The following is a 14,458-nucleotide window of genomic DNA, read 5'->3' on the forward strand; positions in this document are numbered from 1 at the left end:
TGATACCAAATTATGAGGCAAAGTTAACACACCAGAGGGTAGGCAGTGGATCCAGGCAGATCTGGATAGGTTGGAAAAAAAATGGGCAGAACGGAATAGGATGCAGTTCAACATAGACAAGTGCAAAGTGCTGCACTTGAGCAAAAAGAACCACCAACAGACTTACAGGTTGGGGGATGACCTTCTCAGCAGCAGAAAGTGATCTTGGAGTCATAGCTGATCTGAAAGGATCTTGTGGCTGCCCATAAATTCATCAGGGGAGGGCAGCGGGGAATAGGAGATGCTCCATTTACTAGGGCACCCCCTGGAGTAACTAGGAACAATGGCCACAAATCAAGAGGAGACTGGACAAGCACCTAGCTGGGGCTGTCCGGCTCCAGCACTCTTTCCTGCCCAGGGCAGGGGGTCGGACTCTACGACCTACTGGCTTCCATTCTGACCCTAACATCTATGAAACTGAATAGTCAAAGTAGTCTGTGGCTCCTAAAGCCCTTAAATATCAGCCAGAAAGGTTGCACTGAGTCTGCTTAGAAGTTATGTCATCTTATTTGTGGTTTATGAAAATGTGAGAATGGTACTGCTCAAAACTGAAAATGCAAAAGACCCCTTGTATATACAGTTTAGATCCCCCTACACAGCTCACCATCCTACAATACCTCCTGTCAGGGCCAATCCTGACAGAGTGTGTTCCAGAACTGCAAACACACCAGATCAATTGTTCTGATGTGGACCAAAGGGTCTCAAACCCCAACATAAAATATCATGCACTATCACTTATTGTGGCACAGCTCCCTCACACCTCACATGGCAAGAAGTTGGTAAAATCCTCACACGGCAAGAAGTTACCCTAAGAAATCTCACTCTCGACCAAACCTACCCCGGTCAGACTGTATCCATGAAATACCCAGGATTTATCCTCATTTGTGGCACAGCATAAGGCAGCAACTCCGTGTCCAACAGCACAAATAGGCTCTAAAGAAAATAAGAAAAGCATTTGAGAAACGTACTTAATTGTAAATACCCTGAAAGTAACAGCATCAAACATAAGATCTCTCATATTACTGTAGCTTGCATTCTGAAAGTGAATTTATGTCATTTCATTTGTGTTCTCTGGTTTCAATGGTTTTTCTGCTTGTCAGTTTTACAAAGTTTGACCTCCATCCTGTACAGTTCTGTGCATGCTTAACTTTAAGTCTATGTCACGCACTCAAGCTCAACTGGGACTACAACTACTTATGTGCCTGGATTTTAAACATAATACAAGGGAAGCCTGGTCTTAGATTCAAATACCAACCTGCGTCAGGAAGCTGTTGCAGCTTTGGCCATGACCTGGGCCCAGGATAGGAGCCACTGCCACAGCTGCTGCCATTTTGGGGGCCGGGTGGCTCAAGGTGGCTCGTTCGGAGAGATAGACCACGTAGCATGCAGCCAGGGGGAGACTGCCATGGCTACAGCTCTGGCCCCAATCCAGGCCATGGACTGCTGTTGCTGCTTGGCTGGGGTCAGGGCCACTGTATGCTCTGTCCCAGGCCACAGCCACCACATAGGCCAAGTGGCAGCAATGGGGACAAGCAGCACCGGGGGGTGGGGGGGAGCAAATAGCAAGGGGGCAGGGACCAAGGGGCAGGTATTGGAAGGGCAAAGCTGCTTCTCTCCTCCTCCCACATCTGCTTTCCCCACCACAGCAGTGTGGAAACAAATTTAGTAGTACCTTCCCACAATTACATTCCATATATGGAAAATGATAACATACTAATACATTTCCATGTACAGAATCAAATTATTGGGTGGTCATCTTAAATGCAAAGTCATCTTGGATCCAGGTGTATATGGTATGTAAGTAATCCAAACCCTGACAGGGATATCATCACTAGCTTATAAACTAGTGCAAACTTCCTACGTAAAGTAAATAAAATCTTGCATTGACCAATGACAATGAACAAATTCTAGATTTTACTGAACAAAAATGCACAAAAAAACCCCAAAGATCTCCAATAGGGTTTACCTACTGTTCTCTGTGCTGAAGTGCTGTAATATCCTTGCTAGGTATCCACTGTTTGCAAGGTCAGTCACAGCCCCTGGACAATTAGGAATCAACAAGGCATGGTATCTAGCACCTAATCAAGAGAAGAAAATACAGAAGATGAACCATCAATATCTTAACAGGCAAGGATTTATTTTTAAATTTATGAAAGTTAAGGCTCACCAAAAATGCCACATACTGAATGCAAAAAATAAATCAAACAAAAAAAGATGCTACTCATGCGACTCAGAGTCCAAAATTGGGGTATCAGAAGGAGTTCTACTTTGATATGATAACACATGCAAATTCGAGCTTCTCATCACTAAGGCTCTGCCTGCTGTTCTTCCCTTGTTTGATCTTCTGCATGTTTCTTTTGCACTACATAATCTCTTTCATGAGAGGTCATTTTGACTCCTTTGTTGATTTTATGCCTTCTTTCACGGGTGCTCTTCTTGGGTTCTCTCTGATAAACACCTGCCACTCTTCTTTCACAAATCATCTTATAGCCTGTTTTACAATACTCTCTCATTGTCCAATACTCTTATGACACTGAATCCTCATGCTTTTCAAGTTTAAGCACTTCCAAGCAAAACCTGTCAAGTACAGTCTACCTCAACAGCTTTGAGTAAACATTTTTAGAAGAGAAAAAAGAAAGCCCTAGTTTTATAGTTTCATCTCATATTCTGCTTTTTGTCCCACAGACTACTCCACACTTTCTCAATGCTGTCCAGGACGCGGATTCTCTAGGGGAAAAAAATCTAGAGGGACTCTCCCAAGGAAAATTTTCCCTTGAGCCACTTCTAGTAAACAAAAGTAGTTCTAGCAACTAAAGCGGCAAGAGTGTAATATCCATGAGGGCTGTGCAAAGCTTCAGTTGCCAACTCAAATGCAGTGGAGATTCGGCCCGATTCAGCAGCTGAGTCTCATCAGGAGACCCTTTAATCTCTCCGTATTGAATCGGAAGACTTCAAATCGATTTGGAGAGATTCGATGATTTGGACATAGACCCAGCTTGAAATGTTTTGTCTACATACCTCGAGGTACCAGGCAGCTTGTGAATGCTGAGACAGTGGGGCGGATGGAGTGTCCCGTAGGAGCATGGGGGGGAGCACCAGCATGTTCGGGGGTGGACCCTCCCCCCGCCGCAACTGGTGCCACCTGGGGCTAGGGGGACACCCAGGCTCCCTCACATGGCTGATCACCAAGCTGGGGTGGGGGCGGGGCAGTGGCAATCCCGGGTGCTCAGCAGCAGACCTGAAAGTAGACCGGAAGTACATCTGGTCCACTTCCAGACCCCACGCTCCTGTGGGACACTCCCTCTGCCCCACCACCGCAATGTTCACGAGCTACACCTGGTACCTCGAGGTGTGTAAAAAAAAACATTTAAAGCTGTCTACGGCCGATTCAAACATTTAAAGCTGTGCCTAATCTCTGAATCAGCACTGAATCTTCAGATTCGACCAAATCAAATCAAGACAGTGATCTGAATCAATGAATCGAATCACTGTCCCCCTGATATCCACCAGACCATGCCTTTTTGCTCCCCTCCCCCTTGAGGTTTAAGATTTGTTTATTAAAGAAACAAAACAGAGATGACATACATAGAGTGAATTTCAAAAGACACTCACCATCAATTGACTCCAACTTCGCAGGATTTGCATAAGATTTCATCCGGAAGTCTTGTATCCAACGCAAGTTGCTGTCATTCACATCTACAAAGTCAATTGGCTTCCCCTAATGAAATCATGATTCAAAGACAGCAGTTAACATCAGTACATAGTTGTCTGTTTAATTTATTTCTGACTGTCGAGTATGCTTCTTGGGTTTTGTTACTATTATTTAAAAATAGAGCTAAATATTCACTGAAGTCCAAACTGACTCTGTGTTTACAGAAAAGATAGGTCTCACCACAAGATGCCTTAACCTTGGCCTGAAGGGCCTACCTAGTAAAAGGCTGTATCTATGATCTACCCATTACATTTTTGCCAGTCATGCTGGTCAGGTGAATCCTCTCTGATGACACCAGTGAGACAGCCCCTAATATAAATGCAGTTATACTGACGAAAACTACAATGTTGTTTTTTTTTCTCTCAGGGGAAAAGCAATAAAGTTGTTCAAGGAGCCAACATATCAAACATAGAGAAGATTTTTATGACTGCCTGAATGAATTTCAACCAGGTAACCATAAGAGTTTTCAGTTGCTGGTGACCTGGCTAGATTAACTAGATTATAACAAGAACTCTATAGCAACAAAAAGGCTATTTCATTTCCTTGGCAAATTCTGCAACTTGGGATCTTTTCCACCCCCCATAAGAAGACTTTTATCAGTCTTGTCTCACAGCTATAAAGATAAGACAGTCCCATGAATTTGTATATATTTGTTTTTATTGTTATTTTTCCGATTCATCTTTATATACTTTTAAGCTATTACTACTCTGCTGGACAAAAACACCCAAGTATGTTTTTACGCATCAGTTGTTTTAAACTAAGATTCTCACCATTCCATTTGTTTGCTCTAATAAATCCATGACTTTTCCCATGGCAAGTAGTGAGCCTTTATTCTTAAAAGATTAACAATAGTAATGTTAACATTTAAAAATCTAGACCGTTAGAAACTAGGAGAACATTAAACATTTGCCAGATGGTAATTTTAGTTTTTCTTTGCCTACAGCAAATTTGAATTACTGACCTAAAAGCAAGTGTAAATGATTTAACCTCTATTATTCATTTTCATTTCTGACCAACATGAAAAATGGAATTGCAAAAATACCTTTTTTTTTTTTTAAATTAACCTAGTCTACTGGCTACCAAGATTATTATGTAAGGATTATATGATCAGCGAGACAGATGTATTAGTCTGAAGTCAGGCAAAAGGCAGGGTAGGGTGGCACCAGAAGACTAACTGGACCTGGACAGGTTATAGGGGTGGGCGAATGGAATAGGATGCGATTCAATAATGACGAGTGCAGGGTACTGCACCTGGGCAGTAAGAACCAGCAGCATGCCTAAAGGCTGGGGAACTCCCTTTTCAAAAGCTCAGTGACAGAAAGAGATCTTGGAGTCATTGATTCCACAATGAACAAGGGCCGGCAACGTGAGGATGCGGTCAGGAAGGCCAACCGCACCTTGTCATGCATCCGTAGATGCATCACAAGCAGGGCCAAGGAGGTGATCCTCCCTCTCTATGCGGCACTTGTCAGGCCGCAGCTGGAGTACTGCGTCCAGTTCTGGGCATCGCACTTCAGGAGGGATGTGGCCAGCATTAAGATGATCCAGAGGAGGGCCACTCACATGATCCAGGGACAGCAAGGCAGACACTATGAAGAGAGGCTATGGGACCTGAACCTGTTCAGCCTTCACAAGAGAAGGCTGAGGGGGGACCTGGTGGCCACCTATAAACTTACCAGGGGGGACCAGCAGGGAATGGGAGAGGCCCTGTTACTCCAGGAGGCGCTCGGGGGAACAAGGAATAACAGCCGTAAGTTGTTTGAGAGTAGGCTTAGGCTGGACATTAGGAGGCACTACTTCGCAGTCAGGGTGGCTAGGATCTGGAACCAACTTCCAAGGGCTCCTACTTTGGGGGTCTTTAAGAGGAGGCTGGATAGTTACCTAGCTGGGCTCAGATGAGCCCAGTATTCTCTCCTGCCCAGGGCAGGGGGTCGGACTTGAAGATCTACTTAGGTCCCTTCTGACCCTACATCTATGAATCTACGAACTGGTTCAAAGAGGCATCAGCTTCTGCATGCAAAAATACACTTAGTAAGAGCCTACGTTCACTCAGGCTACCACCTAAGAGTACAGACAGACATACATTTGAAGTGCTTTGAATCCCAGGTCTGGGGTAGAATGAGGAATAGAACAGAGTGCTGCGTAGGCTAGGAGCATGCATATCTTTCAGGCAGCACTTCAAAACAAAGTTCTTTAAAAATGTTCCTCTTTTTCAAAGGTCAAGCTTTTTTTTGGCTAGAAATATCTGTACCCTTGCTGTTTGGAATACGTCTGTTCATAACATCTGAAAACTGCCCCATGCTAGCCCCCAAACATGGCACACAAATGTTGCTATACAGGAAATCATCTCTTTATATTGGTGTTACTGTGTCAGCTGCTGATTTTAACTTTGTACATGCACACAGAGCTTGTTGGATAGGCACAATTGATTCAGGTTACTAGTTTGGGTATGAGGCAAAGAGAAAGCCTCAGTGCAGGATTAAAACAAGTCATTATGTTTTAATTGCCTTTACACAAATACAATTTCACTTTAACTGCAAAAGACAACCTTTCATTACATACAACTATGACCAAAAACCTACAAGGTCACGCTAAAAGTGAACAGTTGTTTGCTGAACCTTTTATAACCAGGGGATGATTTGCAGTGAACTGCATGCAAATTTATCTTTCCATTAATCCACACAACCAAATCAAAAAGAAATTTATGTTCAATATCAGAAGTAACCCCATGATTGACTGTGTGGGCAGACAATGGTTTTCCTTTTAACACCTTAAAAACAAGAAAAAAATTCTAAATATTTAAACAAAAACACATGCTTTGATCAGGGCATTAGTCAGTACAATTAAACAGTTAACAAAACACCAAAGGCAAGATTTTTTTCAGATCTTCCAGCCATACTGCACTGCTCAGGAGAGGCATGAAGAGACTACACAGTAGCCACATCTGGAAATCAAACTCCTCCACATTAGGAGGAACTCTCAGTTGATGCTATACCCAGTCTACCAGACCCGCACACCCACTCCCAACCTGCTCTTCTGCTGAACACACAACACTTCAAGACCTAGGGCATCAGAGACAGAAGTGATACCTCTGTCCCCAACTGAGATACTAAATACTGCCAACTGTAATCAGAATATAAATCAGAGCTGTGATTCTCAACCAGGGTGACACACAATATAAGCATGTTAGATGTGTAAACATTTGCACATGATTCACAAGCTAAACCCAGACATTTCAAATAGGAATCCATAATGTCAAAAACATGACCTGCTATAGTTCAAGTTCTTTGTAACAGAAGAACTGCTCTATTATTTTCCAGTAGTCAAAAAAAAGAGCAAAAGCCAACAGCTGGTATATTCCAATGTGTAGCGCAAGTCTAATAAGGCTAACAACCCTTGAGTTAGAGCACTGATTTATGTTAGTGCAGAAAACATCAAGCCTAAGAATTAGAGAGACAAACCAGGCTCCTTTAAGGCTTCTCTTAGCTTTACCAAATAGAAAGTTGGTAGAGTAGAAAATCCAGATTTAAGTTTTAAAGAACTGGATTAAAACCCCTTCCTCTCTTTATTGCTCAGTTTTCATTCTCTTGATTTCATGATGCCATGATTTCCCTAGTTCTCCAACTAGTAATCTTCTAAGGCAAAAAAAACTAAAAATTCTTTTTTTTTTCCCCTTTTCTTCAACATTTCAGGCATTTTTGTACACAACAAAGCAGCCATGAACACAATACTTAATTTTTCTCCCTTGTAAGTAGGGCCTGGTTAAAATTCCAATTTCAAATTCTTTGGGGGGTGGGAGGGGAACAAAAAACCCCCCACTAAATTAAATTAATTGAGTTCCCCAGCAAGTGGCCATATCATGGCATTTCATTGCAACAAGATGGCTGTTGCAGGCTGGGAGGGCCCTTGCATTGGGCAAGGGAAGAGCAGTTTGTTCCTTTGGGTAGGAAAACTGGGGCACCAAGGATGGGGGGCCAGGGGGAGAGAACACTTGTGCAGAGGATGTCAAGTACCCGGTGCCAGGGTCTTCTGCCAAGGAAGCTTCCCAGATGCCCACAATACCCCCACCCCTTGGTTTTCCCACCTAGAGGAGCAAACATCCCCTCCCCTACCCACCTTTGTCCTCTCTCTCCCCCCTGTCCCTTCCCCTGGGCTGCCAGGCTTTTGCTGCTGGCTGAAGAACGGTTTCTCCAGCCTGCAGCAGCCAACGGTACAAAAAGGCCCCAATCTAGGCACGAAAATGGCAGCCCTCGTCACAACTGGGCCACAGTATCAGCCAGCTAGGGCAACGAATTAAACCAGACCCTACTTACAGAAGTCATCTTCCAAGTTCTTAGAGTTTGTCAGCATTTGTCAAGAGACCATAACAAAGGAGAACATTTCATTATTGCTACTAATTACTGAGGACTACACTTCCAAAACTTTTGAGTTGTACCAGGAAAGCCCCCGGTTTTGCTAACAATTATGCACAGGTTTACAATGTACATATAAAGGAATGCAACTGAGTGCTACAGGGTTAGAATATGTCTAAACTAAAACAAGGTTGAAGGGCTTGAGGAGACTCATTGACTTAATCTATAGGAGAGAGGAAAAGCTCCTCTTTATTACAAACCTTTTTATAACCAATTATATTACAAACAACTACATTCACCAGGTATCAGCTGCTTCCAGATCCACAAAGCACATGAGTGTCAACAATTGCAACCTCTCACTTACCCCTGGTGTGGCAACTTGTAGATTAAAAGCAGAGCTAGCCAGAGTGAAAGAGTGAAGGAAGGATTGGGCAGACACCCCTGGGGGGGAAAAAAAAAAAGAGTTGCACAATTAAAAAATAAACAAACTAAAATCACTGCATCTTAAACCCAACTATACTGCATGCATCTGGTCTACTAACATATGTTAACTGAATCTCCAATTCATTTTAAAAGGCTCCCAAGATCTCTTTGCAAGCACAATGCTTTGTATTCACAAAGATAAGAAATTTGCACCCTTTTAACTTGACATTGCCCATTGCAATATACTGTACAGACCATTGCACAAAAAGTAAGAAATTAAAGTTAACAGCAGCTCCCCCACCACCCGCAAGTAACAGCCCACAAAGATAATCACCGTTCTCCAGAGAGTGACCAGCTATAGAAAAGGATCATGCCACAAGCCTCACCAAAATCACAGTTCTTACTAGACATTGCAGGTCCACGCAGGACAACTTGCAGCCATTTACATATTTTACAGCTCCTTCCCATGAGCACAGGAACTAACTGGTTCACCAGCTGTAATGAACAATACCACCAATACCGCAGGGAGACATGAAGATACTGTTAGCCTCAGTTTACAGATGTAGGAGTAGTTAGGTGAGGTAATTCTGAAGTCAGTCAGAAGATGGGATAGTAACTATGAGACTACAGCAGTGGTGGCCAACCCCTGCCATGGGCACCACAAGTGGTAAAGGCAGCCTCTGTGAGTGGCACGCGGGAAGAGGCAGGGGATACAACAACAGATCTGTCCGGGAGCAGAAAGCAGAGCAGTGAGCAGGGCAGGCGACTGCGGTGACGCTCAGGGAGGGCACAGGGCTTGATCTGTGGCATGCCTGCCACCAGGGCTGGCCCACACTGCCTTTTCATAGTTTCATAGTTTCTAGGGTCAGAAGGGACCTGAGCAGATCATCTAGTCCGCCCCCCTGCTATGGCAGGATAGAGTACTGGGGTCAAACAACCCCAGCAAGATGTACATCTAACCACCTCTTAAAGACCCCCAGGGTAGGAGCCTGCACCACTTCTCTTGGAAGTTGGTTCCAGACCCTAGCCGCCCTGACCGTGAAGTCGCGCCTCCTGAGGTCTAGCCTAAATCTACCCTCTGCCAGCTTGCGACCATTATTCCTGGTCACTCCTGGCGGTGCTCGGGGGAACAGGGACTCCCCCAATGCCTGCTGGTCCCCCCTGACTAGTTTGTAACAAGCCACTAGATCCCCCCTCAGCCTTCTCTTGTGGAGGCCCTTCCATGGTCAGCACTGCAAGGTGCACACAGATCACTTACAAGCTAAACCCAGAGGTTTGCGAGAGGAATCCACACCGTTCTCCCCACCCGCTACTGAGGGCAGGTCTCAGGTCCCTCTGAATCCATCCTCATGGGGCCAAGACAAGTTCCAGACTCAGCCCCTCTTGTCTTGGTGTGAAGGAGTTTTATACAGTTCCGGTCCCAAAGTCTGTATCCCTGCCCGTGTCTCTGAAAGAACAATCTCTTGGCCAATAGAGCAGGGAAACTGAGTCATGACCTGCACCCCTTGTTCTTTCCTGGGGTCACCTAATTAGGCTTGCATGTGATCTATGGCCTCTGCATCTCCGCTCTTTTGAAACTGCCCCTCACCATCTGCCTTCTCTCACGTGCTGATGGTTGGGATCCAGACTGAGCTGCTGGGAGCAAAGGATCTAGGAGGAGACGTGTTGTGCTGGGGATGTACGACAAGGGGAGAGGGGTGCTCAGGACTCCCCAACAACCCTGAACAGCTCTGGGCATTCAAGGGAATGAGGCCGCTCTTCTCTGAACACCTGTGGAGCGCTGGGGAAAAGCTGAGAGTAGTTAACTATCACTCCCGTCTCAGTGCATCAAGCCCATGGCAGTTCTCCCCAGCTGGGTCCATCTTACCCTTAAGAAACATCCTCTGCTGCCTTTCTCCACCTTGACTACTGAATCCCCAGTGAAGAAGAGGAACAAGGACAACACAACAGGCTCAAAACTCATCTCTCTCTCTCTCAAGAGCTTGCCACGATTGGAAACTAGCCTTGACCAAGGGGCTGCATGCAAGATTGGGCCAGGGAGAGAAACTTCCCCGGTACTGGGGGAGCAATGATAACGGTGGCTTAAGGATAACAGTTTCCAGGAGGCTCCCGTCTTGGTTAGTGAATAAATCACAGCAGCAAATAAATATGTAGGGTGCAACTGCTGCTGTAAGGACAGGCCCATCTGTGGAAGAGCCACTGGGATTCCTCACATGCCTTTCCCTGCTTTTCTGGCACTTCCCAGGCTTTTCTGGTGTTGTTTTTCCCACTACTGTATCCCACTGGGGAGAGAGTTTGTGCCCTGGCTGCCATCTCTCCACATCTGGTGGAAAGATCAGCTCTTCATCCCGCTCCTCTGTTCTGGGGTGGGGTTCCCTCCTGCATCCCCCTGGCCTCTTCAGTGCTGTTGTCTTTGCTCTCGCGAATCATCTTTTCAAGTAAGCTGGGCGTTTAACACACGCATGTGAGGTTTCAAAAGCTCCGGTGGAAAAAGGAAGCTTTTCCTGGGGCCATAACAAGGAGAAGGAGGAAGCTCAATCCACAAGCCACGTGGGAAAAGCAGCAGATCAAAGCTCTCCCTGTTTATAGCCCAGACGGCCCAGATTCACTTAGGCGATGCCTTCAGGCAGCCTTCAGCCTGGGTACCCTGGCAGACTGAAGCAGCTTCCAGAGCCACAGCCAGGACTCTCCCCAGCACGAGGACAAGGACCAAGAAGAGCACTGCAGTGGCCAAGGCCTATTCAGGGGAGTCCCTCGCAACGGCCAAGCCGCCCACAGCTCGCCCCACAGAATTGACGGGCACCTGCTGCACTGTGGCAAATTAGGGACGGACTCGGACACCTGTACTGTGGACGTGCCCCAGCCAAAGCAAGCAGGACAGGGCATCTCAAGGCCTGGGCGCAGCAGCTGAGGCCGGGACCCTCCCAACCCTGAGGGGCTGCAGGGCCACGTGGTACCAGCCCCGCCGAGAGTTGGCCCGCGCCCAGCACGTGGCCTCGGAAGCTTGCCCTTCAGGAGCATATGCACTGCCGGCAGCGGACCCCCCCCTGCCTGCGAAGGAGGCGAAGCATGCGCACTCCCCACGGGAGTCATAGAGGACAGAGCATGCGCACTACCCGGGGACGAAAGACGGAGCATGCGCACTGCCCGCGCCCGGGAGGCCACTCACCCGCGGCGGCCGCGCTAGCAACGATGAGGCACGTGGGCTTGCTGAGCCGGTCCGACATGGCACTAGGAAGGGCAGCAGCGGCCTGCACTCGTGCAAACGGGTCTGAGGCCTCCGCCGCGCAAGCGCGCACGCCTCAGGCGCTAATGCGCACGCGCCACTGGTGCCCACCGGCCCCGCCCCCTGCCCCGCCTCTGGCCGGGTGCGCGGAGGGCGGGGCCTCGTGGGACCCGGAGCGAGGGTGGGGTTCGGGTGCCATGGTTACAGGCTGAGGGGAGAGGAGCGTCAAGGGGTAGTTCCTAGTGGGGCAGGGCTGGTCAGATGGGTGGTAACTGGGGGGACGAGGAAGAGAAGGAGAGAGCGAGCCTCTTGCAGTGTGCGCCGGCAGGCCCGGCTGTGGGGCAGTGAGTGTGACTGCAGTGAAGCAGACCCTCGCATTGTTTTTCACCCTGCACTGCACAAGTGCTGTTCAGATCACAAAGCAAAATGCTTGTGGGTTTGGAAATGCTGGCTTAACTCTGATTCCTCCTGTTGGGACCTCAAGGTGCTAACATCAGCGCCCGGGGAAATTGCTGTGGGGTCTCCCTCACTGGAGGTTTCCAAAGGAGGCTGTGTAAGCTTTGGCCAGGGACGAGTAGGAGAAGCAGTCCTGCATTTGTAGCAGGTCCTCTGGAGCCATGGACCCTTAAGGTCTCTTCCAGCCCTATGGTTCAGTCTAGGGGCAAGCAGCCCTCACTTGACTCAGCTGTGGCCCCGCTCAGAGAGTACACGCTTGACTCAAAAGCATCAACTAATTTCAAGTGCCTGATATGACACACCTATATTGTAATTTCTTCCATTGAATTTAAAGCATTTTTTCTGTTCTCAACTCTGCTTTTATTGACTTCAGTCATATCTAGGAGTGCTCTGTCCCTTGGCAAATCATAACTTCATAGAGTTCAAAGGCAAAAGAAACCATCATCTTATATCTTGCCGCCCCCCCGCCCTGTAAATTACAAGACATTAAAATTTGCCTGCCCCCTTGAAATGTGAACAGAAAAACTGGATATGGTTTTCTGGTAGTGGTATTACCAATTCTCTGCTGAGGCAAGATCCTGTCTTTTACATTGTATTGCTCTTTTTTATGCATCTAAAGATTGTATTAGCTGTTTTTGTCATAGCATGGCAATAAAAACACATATTGAAGTAATTGCTTACCATAATTCAAGTCCTTTTTTGTTTTCCAGAACAGAGATTCCCATCCTCCTGCATGCTGCATAATCTGCATTCTTGGTTCCCCCATTGATTATATTTGGCTGAATTAGAATGCATTTTGTGAAAATGTGAACATTTAACCAAATGATTTACATCTTTCTGTAACAGTAATCTGTTTGCCTTATTATCTGCCACCCTGGTATTTTGGTCTGCAAACTGCCAGAGATTTTATATTAACATCTGTATCTTGGATAAAAAATATCGAACTGCATTAGACAGACTAGAAATAACGGTCACAAGCTGGCAGAGGGTAAATTCAGATTAGACATCAGGAGGTACTAATCTGATCACTCCTCTATTTGTAGGCCTTGAGCCTTCCCTATTGAGCACCTGAGTGCTCAAGGCAAAAAAAAAAAAAAAAGGGATAGCGATTCCTGCAGCTTCAGTTGATAGTTGATTCAATTGGCAGTTGTGAGGAATTGGTGTCTCTACAGAGCAGAAAAATTATTTAGGTATCTGAGAAAAGATTTAGGTGTCTAAATTGGGACATCCTCCTATGAAACCATTTGATCACAGAATGTCTCACACAAAAGGAAAACAGCCAGAAAAAACCCCAGAGGTCATAATTCTCACTTCCTCAAACCACAAAATTCTCCTGGGATCATGTATTTGTATTTGAAGGACTGGACTGATTTTCAGCTGAAGGCCTCCCTATACTGATGCTTTCCAAACTTAGGACTGGAAAGACTGTAATAGCTCATTTATATGTTTATATCTGACAGTGCTCATATACCTTATGCTGCACAAATCACATAGCAGCCATTAATCTATCATCTTTTATCAAGTAAACAATGTGATGTGTTTCTTACACATTAAGAGAAGGAAAAAACAGCCACACTTTTTCAACCAAATCTCTTTATTTATTGGAGTTTAGCATATCTATTGTGATATATTCCTTGTATCTTTTGCCCTCAGGACAATGAATCTCTCTAGCTGGGTGTAGGGAGAATGGAAAAGAAAGCAAGACCTGCTCTGCTCTCCCAGTACTCTTTAGGAAACTGCAGTTGCTATCAAATTGAAAAACAGTGACATTATAAAGGACCTCAGAGAACCTGTTGAGTTGCTGTGGCAGCTAATAGAGTGTAGGCTGAAATTTATGAGTCCAGAACTAGTGTGATTCCATCAAACCAATAAAAGGACCATTGGAATTGCAAGCTACATAAATAGTAACATGCAAACATTTATCTTTGAGGCAACTTTCTTATTTACAACTATATTGCCTTGCTTGGTTTTGGTTTTTAATGGTCTGTTCATCCTGCCTATGCCTCACAGATGTTACCTTTTAATCACATCCATGGGGACTCCACCCCAATTTCCGTTCCTATGATCCAGGCCTCAATACCTGTATTTTCAGTCCTTCAAGTCTCTATATGCCTCTAATTATCCTTGGGCCTCTTGGTCCTGGTCTCACCCTCTTAGGGCTGTGAGCCCCTAGCCTTGTCGCCACCCTTGTTGGATGCCGGCTCTCTAACCCCATCTCTGCTCTCCTTGAGCAATGGTGTGCTAGCCACT

At 46.0% G+C, this 14,458-nt stretch overlaps 1 protein-coding gene across 3 annotated transcripts in view; it reads right to left on the reverse strand.

Annotated features, from left to right (window-relative positions):
- Positions 1 to 11,865, reverse strand: part of GATD1 (glutamine amidotransferase class 1 domain containing 1) — a 21,523-nt gene extending 9,658 nt beyond the window's left edge. For 2 of the 3 annotated variants that reach the window (XM_090032406.1, XM_090032405.1), the window contains exons 1-5: positions 11,696 to 11,863; positions 8,468 to 8,544; positions 3,652 to 3,757; positions 2,010 to 2,117; positions 878 to 972 (exon numbers count right to left, since the gene is read on the reverse strand). In XM_090032406.1, coding sequence (XP_089888532.1) covers positions 878 to 972; positions 2,010 to 2,117; positions 3,652 to 3,757; positions 8,468 to 8,544; positions 11,696 to 11,753 — 444 coding nt within the window. In that variant the 5' untranslated portion in view covers positions 11,754 to 11,863. Of the gene's footprint in view, positions 1 to 877; positions 973 to 2,009; positions 2,118 to 3,651; positions 3,758 to 8,467; positions 8,545 to 11,695 lie in introns of all 3 variants that reach the window. The other variant, XM_090032407.1, reaches the window with a different exon arrangement.
- Between the last annotated feature and the right edge of the window lie 2,593 nt (positions 11,866 to 14,458).

The sequence above is a fragment of the Crocodylus siamensis genome, chromosome 2 (genome assembly GCF_052110815.1).
Source record: "Crocodylus siamensis isolate JL-2025a chromosome 2, ASM5211081v1, whole genome shotgun sequence".
In the NCBI taxonomy this organism is placed as follows: domain Eukaryota; kingdom Metazoa; phylum Chordata; order Crocodylia; family Crocodylidae; genus Crocodylus; species Crocodylus siamensis.